Source organism: Pezoporus occidentalis, unplaced genomic scaffold (assembly GCF_034315485.1).
Source record: "Pezoporus occidentalis ecotype Australia unplaced genomic scaffold, CSIRO_AGI_Poc_V1 ctg37, whole genome shotgun sequence".
Classification (NCBI taxonomy): domain Eukaryota; kingdom Metazoa; phylum Chordata; class Aves; order Psittaciformes; family Psittacidae; genus Pezoporus; species Pezoporus occidentalis.
The window spans coordinates 5,754,470-5,775,266 of NW_026915691.1; the positions used below are offsets into that span (position 1 = coordinate 5,754,470).

The 20,797-nt window shown below is 43.8% G+C and overlaps 2 protein-coding genes across 5 annotated transcripts in view; one reads left to right on the forward strand and one right to left on the reverse strand.

Moving 5' to 3' along the window:
• GOLGA3 (golgin A3) overlaps positions 1-9,377 on the reverse strand; it is a 30,563-nt gene extending 21,186 nt beyond the window's left edge. Inside the window, exons 1-5 of one of the 4 annotated variants that reach the window (XM_062631506.1) lie at positions 9,054-9,377; positions 6,813-7,168; positions 2,563-2,844; positions 1,565-1,677; positions 366-1,057 (exon numbers count right to left, since the gene is read on the reverse strand). In XM_062631506.1, the coding sequence (XP_062487490.1) occupies positions 366-1,057; positions 1,565-1,677; positions 2,563-2,844; positions 6,813-6,945 (1,220 nt within the window). In that variant the 5' untranslated portion in view covers positions 6,946-7,168; positions 9,054-9,377. Of the gene's footprint in view, positions 1-365; positions 1,058-1,564; positions 1,678-2,562; positions 2,845-6,812; positions 7,169-9,053 lie in introns of those variants that run through there. The other 3 variants (XM_062631508.1, XM_062631507.1, XM_062631509.1) reach the window with 3 other exon arrangements.
• Positions 9,378-16,187: 6,810 nt separating this feature from the next.
• The window catches only part of LOC134170311 (uncharacterized), a 34,666-nt gene continuing 30,056 nt past the window's right edge, over positions 16,188-20,797 (forward strand). The window contains exon 1 of the mRNA XM_062631631.1: positions 16,188-16,637. Within this exon, the coding sequence (XP_062487615.1) occupies positions 16,188-16,637 (450 nt within the window). The remainder of the gene's footprint in view (positions 16,638-20,797) is intronic.

Below are 20,797 nucleotides of genomic sequence, written 5' to 3' on the forward strand. Positions count from 1 at the left end.
TCAGGAACAGGATGCTATTAAATATCACTGAGACAGTTAAGTCTGCATAATCAGACTTTAAACACCAATGCCACATCAGGGATACAGTGAATGAATGCCTACTTCACAAGTAAATACAGACATTAGCAATTGCTAGCAGTGCATTTAAAACACAGTCAGTGGCAAAAAGATCTTTCTCTAAAGATACACTTAGGTACTCAAGTGAGGTGACCTTTCAGTTTCTTTTAGGATCCCTAAGTTAAGAACAGATTTTATCACAATGAATGTAAGTTAAACCTGGATCCAAAGTTAGCAGAAGAGTAACAGGCTGCCTGAAGAGAGTATAATGCCTAACAATGGCCTTGCTGTATGGTGATCTTTCTTACCTGCTAGAAATACTGTCTCTCCTACTCCGTGCTTCCCCATTAATTTCTTGCTCTTGGGCTTGATGCTCCACTGCTGCAGCCTGTAGCACCTCACTGATGGAAGGAAACTGCCCCATTGCATCAGGATGTATCTTCTGACCATTCACTGTATATGGAATACCCTGTTTGCCTTCTGCATTCTGTAAACTGTTATACAGCCCTTTTCCTGACACACCGCTGTAGGTAGAGCTGTCACTCTCATTTCCATCCAGCCTCATTCCCACTTCACTCCCATCAACCTCTGAAACACTATCTTCTGCCAAGGAGGAATTATCTATTCGATCATCTGTGTCAGAAGGTAGACTAATCTCAGACACAACTGATGCTGGACCGCTTCTGCTTTGCTTCAGAGTCCCACCAGATAAATCAGTAGCCACAAAATTCTCAGTAGCGTTTCTAGAGCCTGAATCTTCAGTTCTGTAGTCAGCCAAGGACCGGATCTTACTGGCCTTACATTTTGAACTTCTTCTCTCTTTTGAGGATGCTGGAAGTCCCAGGCTGCCCAGTTTTGGCCCCCTGGGGACACTGGTCCGCAAAAAGGAGTATTCTTTTGTCATTGCTACAGTGCTAGCTCTTGGCAAAATTTCTGGATTTAACATCAGCTCAGGATCTAGGGTGCTGGAGGGCCGGTTTTTCAGTGTAGACTGATTCGACTAAAAGAAGCAGAGAGTCAATGATAAATTCCAGAACATAACCATCGAACTAGCATTATATACTTTAGTTCAACAGCAAAATATGTAAAGCGCTAAATTACTGTTTATTTCATAAACTCCTACATTATTAAATACATGCATAATTTCATAAACAAGGTAAATTACATCAACAATCAAGCAAGATTCAGTATATGCATGTTGAAAACAATCAAGGTAAACTCCAAAAGCTAACTGAAAATGACAGGAAAATTGAACATCTGGGTTACTTAAGTTTTAGGTTTGGTTCATCCCCTCAACCTCCACAAATGTACCGTTTTGTGCATTTTTAAGTAGCACAAAATGGTACATTACTGATGAGGTTGCATGTCCGGAAGGAAAAAAATGTTTTCTCACATTTGAGAAAACCACTGAGTATATAAAGCAAAGAAAACAGTACTTCAGAGCACAGAAATGATAACGTTTTCAACCTTCCTAACACTGAATCTAGATCTGCTGTGCAGTACTCACTCTTTCTTGATGTCTCTTCACTCTGTATTGTTTGAGCTGTTCTTCTAGCCGTCTTCTTGCTTGAAGTCTTATTTGCTCTTCTTTCTCCAATGGGAGTGAAGACTCTACTGAGCCTGGAAGTGAAAAGGATCTTTACAATAAAAGAGAAAATTCCAACACAGGCAAATTTGATGCAAAAGGAAAAAGCCCCTTCTACCATCAGCAACATGCTTCATGCTTAAGCAAGGAATGCAGGAAAGCCCATTGGCATGCACCTCAGAATGGCCTCTTCTAATAAATCCTTGTGTAAGCACTGATGAAGGCTGTGTGTTTCCCTTGCTCTGTTTGTAAATGCTGTGTGTTCTACATCTACATATGACAAGAGATTAAACAGCAAGAACATAACTACAGCTGTCATTTAATCTCACCTGTCCTGCACTTTTGACAGTACTAAAATTATAAAACTAAGCAAGACCTACACAGTCTACTAACTCCCTACAGGTCAGAGAAAGATGTTCCCTAGATACATTTTCTTACTCTTTGATAACTCACATTAAACTTTTCTGGTAGTTAAGGCTTCTTTTAAAAATCTTACTTCAGAAAACTCCTGCAGCAATAGGCACCTTAATATAAAGGCTTCTCCCTTTTCTCCCCTTTATATTGCTTTTCTCTTCCCTCCTTTATTACTTAGCTTAAAACCACCTGGTTCTGATGGTGTGTGTGTTGTTGGTTATTTTGTTACTCCTAATAATCAAGAGGATTAGAATAGCTTAAGCCCCAGAAAACATAAATTCCCCTCCAGCATAAGAACAGTTTTTAAACAGCATGGCACGTGCCTTAGCTGCAGCAGAGGGTGGTTTACTGAAAGAAAATGAATTTTAGTTCAAAGTGAAAGCTTACTGCAAAAACGAAGTTTAGTCCAAGCTTAAATGATGTTACAGACGTCTAGAGGCAGGCTCAGAGTAAAAAGCTTTATGCAGCAAGAGAAAGCAGGGGCACCACCATAAACAGATGCTTACACAATTCAGTTTCTTGCATGGGAAGACTTAGTTTGAGAGACTGCAAAGCTTCTTTTCTAAGAACTATGCCCTCAGCACTAGTTCCCTGAGACTTCCTTAGGCTGCCATGGAAACCAGTCACACCTGGGGATGACTCTTGACCCTGTGCACTGCTGGTGGGGTCAAAAGACACAGGAGAGTCAGGGAAGAGCGACTCTGGCCCATTCTGGCAGGCATCCACTTTGCAGTTTATCTCCAGACTTCCCTCTTCATCTGGCACTTCATTGATGTTAACACTGGTAGCTGGAAAAGAAAGTTTCACTGAGCTACTTTACGCTACCCCATTTATCTGCACACCTCCACCCAAATACAATGCTACCACTGTTGCCTTCAGTCTGTAAGAATATGGAAATTGCTAGCAGCAACTGCAGGAGAAACTTCATAAAGAACTTCTGATTCTTCATTTTAAAAGACCAGGAGTACCATTCACCTGCTTTACTACATTACCTTCAAGCAGAATCTCAAAAATGATCATTAAGTATCTTCAAAACCTCACATGGGTTTTTAAATCTTATTAGGTTTAGAAGGATGAAACACCAAGTGTAAGTAATGTGATCTGTGTCACACTGAGTGGCACCCTACTACAAATAAGACTCAGCAACTGTGGGCCTCTGCTGAATGATTCAGCTATTTGGTATGCTGCTGGGCACTGGGGAGAAAGCATTCACCATCCCACTTCCAGCCTGGGCCAAGCAGAGTTCCTCAATTTTAAACGAAGTTTGCATGTTTTCAAATAGGGCATCTTGATGAAATGCACAGCAGCAAAGCTCTCAGGTAGGAAAACAATAAATCTACCAATTAAAAGGCAATTAAAGAACCACTTTAATGCCAATTTTATCCCCACTTACTAATATTTGATTTTATTTTTCATCAGGAAAAATGCATCTTCAAAACCAGTTGTATTTTGGAGCTCTCATACTCTTCTACTTCACTTGGCTGGGGACTACTTACATTTAGGAAACTGCTGCTGTAACAAAACCGTATATCTAACTTTAAAGGCATTATCATAGATCTCAAATAAGCAGAGTACCAAAATAGTCACTGCCTTTCATTCCCACATCATGTATCACTGGAGTAACTGGAATGCATTGGAATAATATGGAAGATTTCATTACTGTTTCCCAAAGTTGATAAAAAAATATTTAACATTATGATCACAAAGTATTTGCAAGCAGAAAAAACAAATTTCCTCCTTCTATTTTTTCCTCCTATCAGTGCTACAGACTTGAATAAGCACTTTAGGTTTTTTTAAGCCTGCTCAAAGAAGTTGGGGGGGGAAGGACATAAAAAAAAAAACAAACAACAAGCCAGAACTGAGAAACAGATCCCAGAATTATAGAATAGTTAGTGTTGGAAAGTTCCATCACCTAGTTCCAACCCCCCCGCCATGGGCAGGGGACACCTCACACTAAACCATGCCACCCAAGGCTTTCTCCAACCTGGCCTTGAAAACCGCCAGGGATGGAGCATTCACAACGTCCCTGGGCAACCCATTTCAGTGCCTCACCATCCTAACAGTAAAGAATTTCTTCCTTATATCCAATTTGAACTTCCCCTGTTTAAGTTTTAACCCGTTACCCCTTGTCCTGTCTCTACAGTCCCTAATGAAGAGTCCATCCCCAGCATCCCTATAGCCCCCCTTCAGATACTGGAAAGCTGCTATGAGGTCTCCACGCAGCCTTCTCTTCTAAAGGCTGAACAGCCCCAACTTTCTCAGCCTATGTTCATACGGGAGGTGCTCCAGTCCCCTGATCATCCTTGTGGCCCTCCTCTGGACTTGTTCCAACAGTTCCATGTCCTTTTTATGTTGAGGACACCAGAACTGTACACAATACTCCAAGTGAGCTCTCACAAGAGCAGACAGGATCACCTTCTTCGACCTGCTGGTCACGCTCCTTTTGATGCAACCCAGGATATGGGGCTCCAAAACTCTAAGCCTCCAATCCTCCCAAAACTAAATGTTTCTAAGATTCGTATGCAGAAATACTTTGTAGCCAGGAAGTCAGTTACAATTCATTCAGTAAAATTTTAATTATTGATTTAGATCAGCCCATTAACATATTACTACTGGATTTTCCACTCTCCACACAATTTTTCACTACAAACTCCTGAAAGCAGAATAATTAAAAAATAAAGCTATTAATCTTCATGTATGTGGAGAACATTAAAGTGCAACCTGGAATTAAATAAGCTGTATGGAAAAAAAGGTACCAGGAGGAAGGTAGGGCTTCTTAATTGTTTTCCCTTTTGTTACTGAAGAAAGCAAAAGGTTTCCTTTTAAGTGCAGTCAAATTTCACTTGGTTTAAAAAAGAAAAGATACATTTCCATCCCTAACCATTTGTTCCCACCTCTGCAGTGCATCCTCCCTTAAGCCAGCACAGATGTCTGTACAGTGAACCAGCTCAGAGAAAAGGGAACGAGGAAACCGAACGTGGGTAAAAATAAAAAGTTCCCAGCCTCACGCTGGCAAATCTCATCAGCTCTCTGAGATTTCAATTAAAGCACTTTTGAGCATCTTATCTGTTATGCAGAGAACATTTTCAGGCCATTTTAGCTCAAATCAGTTCTCTGATTTAGTTCACCATGTGGTCACAAAAACACCTGCAGGCACAATGGAAGGAATTGGTGCAACAAGGATACAAATGAGGACAGACCCATCTTTTTAATAACTAACTTAAGTCAGAATTTAAGGCATTTTAAAACCAAAAGACTGTCAAAAGTAAATTTAAAAATAGGTATCAGTGCTAAGAATAGCCACAAGAAGCCAACATAAGAAGATACCTCACACATTCAGAAATATTGTTTCTGCCCATCTTTCAGAAGCTGCAGCTAACACTGCATCAGGTTTATACTTTATTTACATTTTTGTTTTCACAACTGTAAGTGGTGTACATATACAAAAGTGATGCTGGAGCAAAATGCTGGAAAAATGGTTTCCTGGCAACTTCCTTAGGCTATGAGACACTCAGAATCTAAATGCTGCCTTGAAGTAAAGTAATTTAATTGCAGAAGTGTCAATACAGCTGCAGTCTTTTTAGAACAGTGGAGGAGGAGATGCAATTAGATTGAAAACAGTAAAAAGACAAACTACCTATTTGTAAGCCACAATTCAAGTGTTTGGATGATGTCCAGCACAGGAGAAAACAGGAATGCATTATCTCCAACCTCATAAAAGATGAATGAATCATCATATAACTACACACTGCTAGACCGATAATGGGCAATGTAAGAAATGCAAATAAAGTCTTTGGCCTCTACTTTCTTACCTGTGACAAGATGACAAATCTGTGGTACAAGAGGAGGGTGGAGGACTAACAACTTTATCACATGATCCCCTCCTTTTATATATGGAGCCTCTGTACTTTTGTGTATCTAGGCAGCCGCAACATAAATACCCCCTCCACCCATATACCACCGTATCCTTACATACCTGCAGTGGAGACATGGAGGTCTCAATTCAATGCAAAGAAAAGATTTTCACAATGAAAGCAGCTAAGTACTGGAATGGGTAGAAAGGCTGTTGAATTCAACAGGCCAAAGCCCTGAGCAACTTCATCCAGCTTCAAAACTAGGTCTGCTCTGTGCCTGAGGTTGGACTAAATAATGCACACAGATCCCTTCCAGCCTAAGTCTGGCTCTATAATTTACCCAGATCAGTGTCCTCTGAAGTGTTTTGTAAACACCTGCATAATTATTACAGAGCTAGTCTACGTATAAAAGTTATTTTGAGATAATGTGGGGAGTACCTGCCAGCATCTTTCTTCCACACATGGAAGTTTAGGGAGACTTCTTAAGTACACTTTGGGTTTTGCCTAATCAATTTAGTTTATTAGGAAATTTTCTTTTGCCAGAACAAAGTACTCCAATCATGAGCTTACTCCATAACAACCATTTCACAACTGTTAGTTCTAGAGAATTTCAAGTATATGCTCCTGGAAACACTCTCGGAAAACAGAGTAACACGCTGTACAACACACACTCAAATGGCAGCCAACAGTACTTAACAGTTTCGTTTTGAAAGATTAAGTTTTAAAACAAAAGACAGTTTTCCCATAGATAGAGCCATAGCCTTCACCAAACGTGCTTAAGAGCGCTGTACAAGAAATTCCTGACCTCAAGGAAACAAACATCTTTCAGCATCAGCTGAACAACAAAACATATGACTGTAGGTAAGACTAGGAAGTTATTTGATACATATGACGTAACTTACTGTTAATTTCATCTGCTGTAACTGGCAAATCTGACTTGGCTTTACAATCCAAAAGTTCCTCAGAGCTGCTAGGGGCCCCATTACTGCTTCTGCTCTCCAAATGAACATCCTGCTGGACAGATGAGGAGTCCATGGTAAAAACGATCCAGATCTCTGGAAAGTTCTTCTGAATAATTTGCTTCCAACTGAACTACCAAGTCCTGTTTCTCTCCATCTGCAACAACAGCATCAAGATGTTACCCAGAGGTACAGCTCTAAGCTTCACAGCTGTTGGTGTGCAGCAGGCAACTGATAATTCCATGAGATCATGAAAATAGCTCACAGCCAAAGCTGTCATCACCAAGGAGCTGCATCCTCTAGAACCAAAATGTAGTAAATATACAAACATTTCTTTGAGCTTGGAAGATACCAGTTAAAAAGAAAGTCATGCTCACAGATTATGCACCAGCCCAACGTCAACATACTAAACCAGGACATGGGATAGTAACAGAGACAATTAAATACAACCAAGTATCCAGCTTTTGTGAAGACGGAGTGATCTGTTTAACAACTTTTCTTAAGTAGCACTGATACACCAGTATAATGATGCAACAAGATAATATGTGAGATAATGATGCAACAAGATAACCAGTGAGACAACTGGTTTAAAATCAGTCTCTTAATGGAAATGCCCCTTTGACCTCTGCTTTAATAAGGGAGCCAGTATTCAGAGTAGCATTTTGCTCCGTAAATTAAGAGCCTGGACTTCCACACCACGTATGTTATTTCAAGGCCCTACTCTGACTTCAGTTTCAATCACCTTAGTTACAATGCAGTATGGAATTCAGATTATTTTTTTAAATTAAATTACATCATTAACTTGTCTGCAGAGCAATGAGTATGTACCACAGTACAGAATGGCTCTACTGATTCCAGCATGTACTGGCAGTCAGAACAGGTCCTGGGCTGCAGTTCAACACTGCCTTCTCCTGCAGCCAGTCAAGAGGAAGATTTCCAAACACAGCCTGTAGACTTTGCAAAAGACTCTCCAGACATTCAGATGTTACCTTTGGGTATAGCCCAGCCAACTAACAGAATGTGACAGAAGCTGCTGTACATAGTCACTTCAAGTACTCAAATTCTGTTCAGCTAGTTACTGCTAGCTTAATTCAGATTACAAGATGCTATGGTTCCTGTTTACTAACGGAACAGAAATCCCCAGTTAAGAAAAAGGGGGAGGGAAGGGGGGAGTGTCAAGTCAGTAATATTTTAACTGCATTTTTACATGAACACAAACATTTTCAACAACATTCCTTCTGTATCTGCAGAAAGTACTTGTGTAACTATTTTACCAAACTATCCTGGTCACCCAACACCACCACCACTCATCTCCAAACCATTACTAAGGCTGCTAACAGCTCAGGATACACAGGACTCCATGATTATGTAGGTGACCCTTATGTAGGCGAGCTGAAAAGAAGCCAGAAACCTTGAGCACACTTATAAAAGAGAAGCCTCAGCCAAACAAAAAAGATTACTACCTTCACTGAGATTTGTTATTGATTTTAAAAGCTTTTCAGTATAATAAAGCTTACAGAACAGCCATTGTACAACAAGCAGATACTACACAAGACACAAAGAGTTATTACAGACAAAAGGAAGCACAATTTGGACTGCTCACACCTTGCAAAATCCAGCCAATATCAGACGGTGTGTTATCTTTGCCATAAAACACCTTTTTATAATCAGGGTCATGAAGAACAGCTTTCTCCTATACAACCCATTCACAAATATTAAGGTCAAAGTACTCTGGCCTGAGTCCTTGTGTATCTCTGTGCTGAGCACATAAATGTATGCATGCCACGGGAACCCAGCCACAACCTCACAGGAAAAGGAACTGTACGAAAACAGCTCCTTTTGCTTAAAACACCAATAATCGTGAGAACCCAGTCACAGACCGGGGAGCCGCCCGGCGAGACACAGCCCCGGGGTCCCTGAGCAGGGGCCAGGTGCCTCTCTGGGGCGCCGGCAAAGAGACCCGAAGGCCCGGGGCGGAAGCCCACAGAGCAGAGCAGAGCCGGGCCGGGCCGGACCGGCGGGTCCCCGCACCCCGGCAGGCCGCTGGGAGCGAGGGAAAACAGACCCCGAACGCACCCCCCGGGCCTGAAGCAGCACGGGGCCGCTCAAGACCACTCCCAGCGGGGACCGCGCCTCGACCGCCGCCGCGCCCCGCAGCCCCTTCCCCGGAGAGACCCCGCAGACCTGGGGCAGCCCGCCCGGCACCGGCTCCTGCCCGAGACGTGGCGTTGCCTCCGCCGGGAAGGGGAGGGGAGGGCGTGGCGGTGCAACGCGGTTCTCTCTCCCCCGCCAGCCGGGCGCCGCCGCCGAGGGCCGGACGCGGCGCGGACCCCTCAGCCCCGCGGCCGAACCGCCACCGCCCAGTCGGGCCCCACGCCCCTCGGCGGGGAGCCTTGGCGGCCTGATGCAGCCGAGGAGCCGGCCGGTGCCGCTGCGCCCGCTGGAGAAACGGCGGCTTTTCCGGACGGACCCTTCCGGGAGCGGAGGGAGGGGCAGCGCCTTACCTCGCCCGGCACCCGCCGGGTCTCCCTCGGCGCGGGGGGCAGGCGCGGCGGTGAGACCGTGTGTACGCTGAGGGGATCGTGCTGCCGGGCAGAGCCCGGGCCGAGCCGAGGGCGCTTACTTGCAGCCGGCATACGTTAAAATTAGCCTGCGTGTATATTAGAAATTACACCTGTGCGTAACAGCGATGTGCCCGCGCAGCCTCCGTTGTTTGATCATTCACGTTCCTGTATTAGGGTTACCACTGGCTGGGTTAGTCGGGGGGTTCAATGACACGTCCTGTTAACACGCTTGCAGTGTTCCCGGCAGGAAACACTTTATGAGGAAAGGTTTTATGAGGAACCTTTATGAGGAAAGGTTTTAAGGACCTTTCCTCATAAATAGGTCCTTAAAAGTTTTCAGCATCTTTCTGGCATGGGGCATCCCAGAAGTTCTGCAGGGCACTGGGACCTGGTGGTCTGCGTGGTATTTCACACCACTGCTTCCTCCTATGCTTATGATGATTTTCTAGATGCTTCCATTAGTACAGTAGTTTATTTTGTTGCACTGGGATTATTTGGGGGTTGCTCAATAGTTTTATCAGTTGGGTAGATTTTACTCCTAACCCTGCTAGAGTCTCTATATGGACTGGAATGTTGTTCAGTAAATGGGCATGGAAAACCAGACACGTGGAAGGTGACATTGCTGCCCACCAGCTCAGAAAACTGAACATTTTTATTTTCATAGAGAAAAAAGTCATCATATTGTCACTCCAAATATAATTGCCAGGTAAACATACCTAGTTTGCTTTTCCAGGTATTCCTCTTATCAACCTATCCAAATCATCCTTAATATGAATATGAAGCCATGAAGCTGTTTCTCTAGAAAACATGAGGCTGTTCAACAGGTCAGGAAGATAGCTAAACCCAAGCCATCAGCAAGTCTAAATTGTTTAAATTGCAAACCTGTTAATGGAGCTCCTGGCACATTGCTGGTGACAGTAACTGGGTGTTTTCCTCCCACATTAAGCAGAGGTAGCCCTTGAGGCATGATTTGGAAGAGAACATTACAACGTACTTAAGGAAGAAGACTGTTTTCAAGTGCAGATGCATGACGTGAGAGAAGCTAGCAAGCCCGATGATGAGAGATAGGGATTAAATGAGTTCGGTCAAGAACTATGCAGTGTGTGCCTCAGTGCAATCTTCTTAGAGGCTCTGCTGAAGTAAACATCTTTTACTGTTCACAGATCCACAAGCACAGTCCAGTAGGGGATCTGCACAAGTATCTGGAGAGTATACTTGGATCCAGAGAACAGCAGCCTCCTTCTGTTCTGCCACCTGAGCCAGATGCCCGTATGAGTGGGCAATCCTAGGCTGTGGCCCAGTACTAATGTGGCCTGAAGTTTGACCTTGGTTGGATGTACATGTTCAGCACTGAGCTTGTAAATCGTATGTGGGATTTGTATGGGTAAAGGAGAGCTGAGTAAAGGGACGTTAACAGAATGAGATTTGAGAGGAATCCCCAAGAACTCACGTGTATGAATCAGTCTTTCAAATTCTTTAGTAGTGATCTTTGTTGGGTACTCCTCCACAGAAGATGTCAAGGACCATATGGTGAGGAAGACTTGAATGCTTGATCTTCGTTCAATCCATTGCTTTGGTGTTCTTTTAAGAACATAAAAAGTTGGAGTTTAGCCTCTTACAGAGAACTCAAGAACTGTTGAGTCACTAATGCAGCTGTTCAGTTGGAGTACTTGTCTATGTTTGCTTCTTGACTTTGATCCCATCTCTCTAGGACTATTTATTGCTTGGGTAAAGTTCCAAAGTATGTCTTTTTTTACTTATTAGTCTGCCACATGGCACCAAGCCCCCCCCCAGCTACAGGAATAACCACTTGTTGAGAACTACTGCCCAAGCATGGCACAAAGCTGCAACAAGCTTAAACAGGCTGCCTGAGTGAGAAAGAGAATCCTTCATACTGAAAGATATCTATCATCAGTAACACAAGTTTTAGCACAACAGGAGAATGTGGTGTTGTTTAGAAGTGCAGAAAAATTGTCAAACACTAACACAAATGAGGCCTTTAAGTGCAGGGATTCCAGTAAATTTGTAGGAGACTTTGTTTGTGTAAACTGCAGTCTCTGTCTCTGGCAGAGAATGTGCCTATGGCTTATCCCAAAGTCTATCCAAGTTCCTCCTGCAAAGCACTCTTATTCTTTCAATATAAAAATCAGAAAGTACCACAAATGAGTCCTTTAACCACAGTTGGCTGCAGCATTCTTTCACCCTGTAAGTAGGCTGTGTGCAGGGGTTTCGTGCTGCCTTCTCTCCAAGTAAGCTCTTTCAGACCTTAATAGGAATTGTCTTTTCAAGAACCCACAGGGCCTTGCCCCTAAAAGGGGAAAGCAAATTTATTCAGCTTTGCTCTGACAAAACAACAAAAAAGAGGCATATAATTCCAAGTTAAAGAGCTGAGCTAACAATTAAAATTAACAGGGAATTACAGACCATTTGCAGAGTTACCCATCCTGCAGGGTATTCTTGTAAGCTATGTGTGAGAAAGAACTGGAGTAGCAAAAGAGGAAGAGTTGGGTAAGAGAAAGGCTCCATACCCTGCATAAGCAGAGGGTGGCACTCTCTGCACAGTGCAAATCTGTGGTGCTTTCCAGTTACAGCTATTATAGCTACAAACATGTTTTTCTAAATATTTCCTTAGCAGAAATACTCTCTAGCAGTTGTTCTCTAACCACTGAAAACACTATGTTCCAGTTCCCTGTGCTCACTGCGTGTTTGTCTGCTTACATATTTCTATTATTTGGTGTCATTCAGTCTGCAAAAACTTCATTAAAAAAGAAACCTGTGCTAACCACATATAAATAGCTCTATTACTGGCAGACTGCAACCAGGCTCAGGCACCCAGCTCTCCTCTTACAGCCACTGAGGAAAAAAAAGTACTTTTGTGTTAAATACAGACCATAGAACTAGAATTCAGGTCATCAGAAATGTGCTTTATGAAAGATTGTCTTAATATTTTATATATTTTATTTACTTATAATTGTTATTTATATATGTGAAACATTTATATGGCATTCTATCTAAGCAGTTTTTAGCATGTCTGTTCTAGCATGGATAAGTACTTAAAGTGTTACTTTCGTGACTCATTGCTATAAACAGGGGATGCTCAGATGTAACTGTGGCATGTCTGGTATAACAGCATAGCCCAGAATAGCTTTAATCAATCTCTACATAAAAGAAAGCTGGGAAATATAAAAAGCCACGTTGTGTGACCAGAAGGTTTGCAGATGAGAGCTCTTATGTACAGAGAATGAACTAAGATTTAAGGCCTCGTTACTGAAAGCATTTTGCCAATGCCCTCCTCCTGTTTAAAGCTGGATTCAGTTCGGTCACACCAGCTGTTTTGAAAACCAAAAACTGCTACGAGCTGCATTCATGTCTGTGGAACATTCCACTAGAGTCTCCCTGGGTGCAGGGGGCTCCTTTTGGTATCAGGATGCCTTACATATTTAAGAAAATTAATTCAGAAAGATCTCTTTCCATGTACCTCTGTGTGTGTGAGAGAGAGAGTGGATGGAAATTACTGGGGTTTAGTGGTTTCAAGCTTAGCTTTCCCACAATAAATGATTTTTGCTGCCAGCCTGGAAGCACTAAGTTTCTACTCTATTTTTTTGGTTGGTTTTTTTTTTTTTTTCCCCTGGAAATTACTTTCCCAGCCTGGGGCTACTGGTTAAGAAAGTGCTGCCATTACACACACTAATCCTATCCCCTAACTTCATAAATGGCACTGGTCCACTGAAATGTAATGTAGCTTCAGCATTTTAAGAGCCCCCAAAGTGGCACAGTACAGTGCGTAGTATCAGCCAGTCTTTGCTAAAACAGCATGGAAACCTTGAATTTTTCAACAGGGTCCCCAACAGAGAGAACAGAACATTTACCTTCTTAAAGATGTCTCAGTGACTGGAAGAGGCTTGGCCTTGTCTGTTCTGGGATGTGCACAGTTCCAACTGCATCTCCCCTTCCTGATGTGTGGTAGGAGTGGGGTACAACTCTGATCTGGGCTGTGTGTCAACTGTCTTGAGAGGTGGAGCTGTAGAGAGTGTAAGAAATGGAATAAAGAGCAGGCAGAAAGCAAAGTCTCTTTTACCCTTCTGTCTTTTCCTGATCCTTACAGTAAATCTATCACTACCTCCAGCTGCCTTGCATGGCTGTCTAATGGGCAGCCAGGCCAGACACCAGGGGAAGCCAGCTCACCAGCTAGATGTTCCCTGGAAGGGGCATTAGAAGCCCTGCTTCTGCAAGCCTGGCTTCATGACTGTTGCTTTCAGCGGACAGCTAGACACCTTTTGGACCTAGTCTTCCCTACTGCCCGGTGTGGGAAGTTGGCGGTCCCTGTGCAACGTCCCACTGCCTGCTCACAGAGGGAGCTCATAAATATAAAACATAATCTTCATAAAAACTACAGTTTGAAAGGGTCACCAATCTGAGCTGAAAATACAAGCAGATTACTGTGAGTTTGATCCTTAATGCTAGATGCTAAGTCATTGCTAAGGCATAGTGATGAAATGTTATGTGGAGAGGTCCTGCTAGCAGAGGGATGCTGACATAAGGGAACAAAGATGTATTGATGGAATTTGCTTGGCCAAGAACAGAGTAAACACAAACATGAGAAATCAGCATACATTTGTCTGTGCTATGTGCTCAAGGTCTACAGCTTGGAACGGTAGCACAGCCCACACATCAGCCTCTTTGCTACGAAAGGATTACAGGTGCCTGCACTCAGATGACCCCTGGAAAGGAATCCAAATATCAAAAGAGCTGCATTGCTAGACCTGGGCATGTTCTCTCTCTGTCCTTCATTTAGAAATTTTTATATTATTATTCCATACCTGTCCAAATGAAGAAAGAATCACTGAATACCCTTTCCAGCCAGCTAGTCCTTGACTTACATCCTCAACAACTGTGCATTAACAACAGAAAACAACAGATGGAACCACTGTATTTACTTCTGTCACACTGAGCCTTGTTCAAAAGAAATAGATTTTTTGGTTTAGGGATTTTTCAAAGCTTAACATACATTTATGGTGACATCCCCCTGAGATTTAACTGTGAATGTTGAGAAAAGCAACGCACCACAGCACTATGCTGCAGACCAGACTGCCCTTCAGGCAGGAGTGTTCTGCTTGGAAAAATTGCTTCCTTCTCAAAAAAAAAAAAAAGTACTCCTGCCATAGATGCCAAGTATCCTGGGTTATGTTTTTGTTCAGAATAGATATAATGTAGTTACATATTCTGTGCTTTCTCAGTTGACAGGTAACTCAAACAAATATTACCCAGGAGGAACAAAATGTAAATTTGACCATGAGCAATCACAGCAAATAACTGACAAGGTCATAGCCTAGGAACAGCATTTACACAGAATTTGCCCTGAAAAGAGAAGGGTGAAATAAGAATCAGCTGCACAAAGAACTATTTGCATCTTCTGCCTTCAGTGCAAGAAGAATAAACAACCAAATTAAGCTATCAAGATATTCATTACGTGTCTTTCCAGTGAAAGGCTATTTCTACATTAGCAAATGCAAACTTCCCAGAGTAACAGCGTGGTCCTAGAGGACAGTGAGCAGTTGGAGCCTTGTCCCTGATTCTCTCTCAGCCTTGGACTAATCATGTTACTTTTTTCTAGGTGCCCACAGTTTCTATAATAATGGATAACAGGAAGCTTCACCTCACAAGCACTGCAAGGGTTACATGGATATCTATTTCACCTCTTTGGGAGTCAAGCCTTAGTTTCTATAGACAGGACATCAAACCCACAGAATAGGTGAATAGCCCTGGATTACACAGCATCAGCATGCATTCAACACCAGGCTGCTGCCTCCATGCCTGTGCCCAGCCTCTCCTGCTTTCATTACAAAGTATGAATTCAAGACATTTCTTCCAATATACACAATGAAATGACAATATGGAAAGTCAAATAAAAAGTATATTCATGCATATATATTATATATATATATATAAAGGTTTTCTTCGACACCAGACCTCCGACTTCATGCTTATTATATGCACCCACTTGGACACCAGATGAAGGTATTACCCATTTTTTCTCCTATTGATTACTTTGTCCTCTGAAAACCAGGTTAATCTCTGCTTTTTGGGAAAGAGGAATTCAGGAACTGGGATGCCAGTGCAGCGCATCAGCCTGGCTGGTTCATTGCCCCTTTTCCAGTAGTGGCAGGCACAAGAATTTTCTGGGAAAGGTGTCAGAAACCCTGCAGCAACCTGCTGCTTGGCAGATTCCCTTCCTATGTCAGACAGTTAGATCTGGATCTGTGAAGGCTCCCTGTGCTGCTTACTGTGAGGAGGTAACCGAGCTACTGAAAAGCAGCTCCAAGTGTAAACCCACAGTATTTTATCACATACTTTTAAAATAGAATATTGTAACTCTTTTGGTTGCTGGGGACTGCAGGACTGCCTGATACACCTTGCACTGGATGGGGTACAGGAGAGGGTTTCTTCTGGAAAACCAGAAGGCTGCCACATGCCTTCCCATGATCTCCAGAAAGATTAAGTGGCTGTTATACCCTTACTGCTAATTTTTGTGCAGTTCCTTCACTCTGGGCTCCCCAGGACACCCAGGAATATTCTTAGCTTCATGCCCTCCTTGGAAAGACCTGAGCCCTCTTCCCGTTTCCCATTCCTCTAATAATTCACTCCCACGACTGGGCTCCAGGGTCTGGCCACTGACCGGAGCACCAGCCGGGTTCAATGCCCGGGGCAGCTGCCCTCGCTAACTGCCGGACGCAGACCCCTCCGCCTCCCCGCCATGCAGCAGGACCAACTTTTTTCCGCAGGGGCCCGCTGGGCTGCTCCGTTCTCGGCGGCTGCCGAGTTCGGAAAAGGCACAGCCCCGCTTACCCCGCTCTGTCCCTGCCCGCAGCGGGGGGCTCTGACCAGGCACCTCCGCCCCCCACCACCCCGGGGAGCCCCACGGCGCCTCTCCCGGGACCCGCCGAGCTCCGCGCCGCAGGTGACCCCCCGGGGGAGGGCAGGGGCCGGGAGCGGCCGGGGGAGGGGGCGAGGGGCGGGGAGGCCGGGCTCGGGGGGTCGCTGTCAGCGGCTCGGCTCGGGGCACGGCTCGGCACGGCGCGGCTCGGCAGCGCACAGCTCGGCTCGGCTCCGCGCAACGCCCCGCGCCATGCTCCGGAGCTGCCCCGGCGCGGGGCTCGTCCTGGCGGCGGCCGCCGCGCTCTGCCTCGGCGAGGCAGGAGGCAAGGTAACCCCCGCGGCACCGGGCACCCCAGCGCGGCGCGGACAGCGGCAAACTCGACGGGAAGGGATCGGCGTGCGGCGGGGAGGGGGATCCGCCGGGGAGAGGGGAAGCACCGGGAGTCCCGGGACGGGGGTTGCAGCCGCGCTGCCGGGACGAAGGATGCGCCGCGGCTCCCGGGAGGAGGGATGCAGCGGGGCTGCCCCCTCGCTCCCCTCGGCCCCTGCCCGCCCTGCGGCGGGGTTTGGCTGAGCCTCTCCAGGGCTGGCTGGTGACTCGCCTCGGAGTCCGAAAGGCACCAGGAGACACGACGCTGCGGAAGCCTATCTCTGGTCACCCTCTCCAGTACAGCCATATCCGAAATCCGGTGCAAGCCCCTTGGAAACCGATAGAACAGCATTTCCAGCGGAAATCGGAGCACTTGCCCAAAGGCAGCCCTAGCAAGGAGCAGCCTGGCATAAGGAGTCCAAACAAACCACCCTGTATTACTGTCCCCATGCTCTCCAGTCTTGTGCACCTCGTCTGTAGTACGGAGAACAGGTTAAACCCTGCAAATGACAGCTAACAGCTGACGGGGACCTTGCACAGGCTGGGAGTCACTGGGTAAGCACTGTGGAAAACAGAGCAGTGATGGAAAGGCAAAGAAGCACAGAGTACCCCAAAACTAGGAGCAGTCACAGAGCAAACAGCTGCTCTGTGCTTTGGGAAGGGTGAACAGTCCTGGTCCTGCTGAAGTGAGTGGGACTTTTCCTGTGGACCCTGACAGGAGCAAGATTTGCACTTCTGGTAGAGATTCTCAGATCTATAAAACACGAGCCACTACAGTGTAAGAAAATAATATTCTGTACATCTGTGTCTTTTCTTATGTGCATATATACATATAAACAACAAAGGTGGGGGTTGTTTTCTCTGGTGGAAAACAGCATTGTAATTCTGCCTGCTACACCAACTCCCTGCCACCGCACATACGAACACAGCACTGACTTTGTGGTTGCAAGGAAGATGGTTTATCTCACTCTGATATCTTAGTGAAGATAGCAAGAACTTCTGAATTAAGCCACATTTCTGGCACTGAAGTACTGAGTATTAACTTCACAAAAGTGCACACTTAAACCTATTGAATTGTATAGTTGTGGGGTTTTGTCTTTTCTGTCTCTTTTAACTCAGAATTTCATTGTGGAACCTGCAAGCTTACCCTTATCCAGCTGCATACTTCTCTTATTAAAATACATAACTTGCTTGCTGCCCTCAGTTATTACATCCTTCCTGTGCTAGTTGTGTTCTAAGTTTGCCTGTACAGTCACTAGATGGACCAAGTATTAGCTGTGTGATATACTTTTGGGTGTGAATGGCATTGGTGGGACATCAGCAAACTGTATTATTTTTGCTTAATTTTTCTTTTTACTATGTTTCCTAGACAACTTCTGTTGTTCTCTACCTCTGAAATCAGAACTGTTTGATTTCCCCTCAGGCAGTATCTGAACTAAAGTACTGACCAACAGCACTACAGAAAATGAACTGCCTCTGTAATGAAAAAGCAGCAGCCTCCTGCATACTTTCCCAGACTTGACTTCTGTCAATTACTCTTTAGATCATATGTTACCTATAGTCTCTTAACATACTGGACACTGTCTTTTGCAGAAAGAAACATAGGCATTGTCTATTGCTTCTTTTCTAAACATGACAGTGAAATCTGTGTGTGCAAATAGACGTGTGTGTACATCTCTTGCTCCCGGGTTCTTTTAAGGTTTTTTTTTTAAGTTGCACTTGCTCTTCACTCATCAAGGACTGCACTATGTTGCATAGGCTCCATTATTTTTATCCTTTTTTTTTGGCTACATTTTGATAGTGTTGCTATGCTAGTAAAAAAATATACATCCCACTCAAAGTTGGTGGTTCAAATGTAGTTCTAGTTAGCAGTTGAAAAAAGATATGCAAAGATTTATGAGAAACGAATTGTCTTCTGGCTTAGAATTAACAATATAAAACCAGAACAGAAACTCCTTTGGCAAGGGCAAAGTCTGCCTTGAGGGTCAGGAAACAGAATTATTCTTTTCATCCAGGAAGGTGGTCTCTGCCACTCAAAGCTCAGGAACTTTGGGATGCTGTGAGGTTGTGTGGATGTTTGAAACATATTTTGTGGCAAAGTAGAGCTCTCTCTGGAATCCTTCAGTGAGTACTACAGCAGTGTAAAAATAGGAGCTAGATCAAATGAAAGAAAATTTCAAGATAAGGTATGTGATGTTTCCTCCTGTGTGTCTGTATCATATGGAACAAGATGTGCAGATAAGTGGCTTGTTTATCCTGAAGGAAGAATGTAAGCCTGATGAAATAATAACAGAGTCAAAATTATGTCTCTGTATGTCCATAAAATAGAACCTGTTTAAGCAAATTCCTATGGAGAAGGTCTCTGTGTCAGTGCCATCCTTCATCTAGTATTATTCTGTTCACTTGGTGGCTTAAAGAAAAAATCAAGCCTTTCTTATTCTTATAAGAGAAGAAATCTTAGCGATCCTAGACCCTCCAGTGACAAACATAGTCCTGCTCCCAGTGAGCAATATGGCAAAATTCCTGCTGGTTTCAGAGGGAGCATGATCCTTCCCAAGATCAGTGAAGGAGTGAAAAAAAAAATAAAATAAATCAACTACTAAAATATGCACCTCAATTAGCAAAGAATGTGACCTGATTAGTAAAGTGTATGAAATTTCAGCTATTAAATTCTACAGCTCTGATCAACAAAGCACACTGCACAATTGGCAATGTATCCAGAATCTCAACTACTGTACTAGTCTCCTACCAGATCAACCAAGCATGCAGCTGAATCAGTAAGTTATGCAACTGGAGCAGCAAAATATGCACTTCTGATTAGGGGGGAAGGGTACGGAAAACCTTAAATGTTTTAAATTGACACAGAATAGATCTGTTTAGAAATCCACCTCTGCCTAAGAAAAGTGGTGGCAAAATACGTAACTTTTATCAAGGATTTCCGGACAACTGCTGGACTGAAAAAGTATTACATCCCTCAAATGGCTTAGTGTCTGCTAGCCGCAGCCCTGTTCTTTACCAGATGTCCTGCACATCTGGTTCCAATCCCAGCTGCTGCCAGGTGTGTGGGCTATTTTAGTAGCACTTTAATGTGATTTTTAGGTCCAGGTAGCTTTTGTTTTATAGGTCACTGTAAAGAAATGTATATGCACACCAGGGTGTCTTTCTGTCTCAAGAAATTAAGCCAGTCAAGACAAATAAGGCACCTTCAAAGAATGTGAAAGTTTTGTTGGCAATGAGCTTGATACTGATTCATCTTTTCACTGTTTGTGAAAGTGCTCTGTGCTTTAGGAGAGGAGAAATATAGGTCTTTCCTATTTTCTTTATATCTTGATTAATTGCCACAGCTGCATCCTATTGTGTTTACAATGTACCTTGGCAGATATTTACTGTACAGAGAGTTTGGGTGTTTGGCCAGCTTGGGGAGCAGCAACGTCCATATATTCTGAAGCAGTAAAGCAGATCCTTCCTAGATTGTGTGTATGTGCTTTAAAAATCCATCCTTCATAGCTGGTTCTAATCTTCAGAAGTTGTTTTTGCTTTGAATTACTATTTTTGTTTTATACAGAAGACCTGCAGGTTGTTCTACTTTCATAACGGTGCAGTTCCAGGATTTCTATAAACTACCTTTTTTTTAATGTCTGGAAGTAAACTCTGTTACACTGCCTGTGCTCAAGGAAAGCATGGGAATAGCTTTGTTTTATTGCACTTTTCACTGCAGTACCCAGAAAGCTGAAACATTATTCGAGTCTAAGAAATATCTAGGCTTGGGGTTGTTTTTTGTTTTGTTTATTTTAATCCACTACAGTTAGTACCTAAAACTGGCTAGCACTGAACTTCTTGTTTACAAGATTTCTGCCTCCTTTTCAGGCCAGTCCAATGAATGATCCTATTTAGTTCGTTTTCCTGTTTAAAATATTTTCTACTGAGTTCCAGAGCAGTGCCCTTAAAACATAATTGATTTGGGTCATTGAACCTTTATTTTTCATGTATGTTAGTTTGCACCCCGCCACTGGTCTGACTGGTATTTCAATTAGAAAAACGCAGGCAGATTTCTCCTAGAGGCTAAAGTTCACGTGGAGTCTCTGGTGAAATAAGATCCTGGAGTACATATCCCTGGA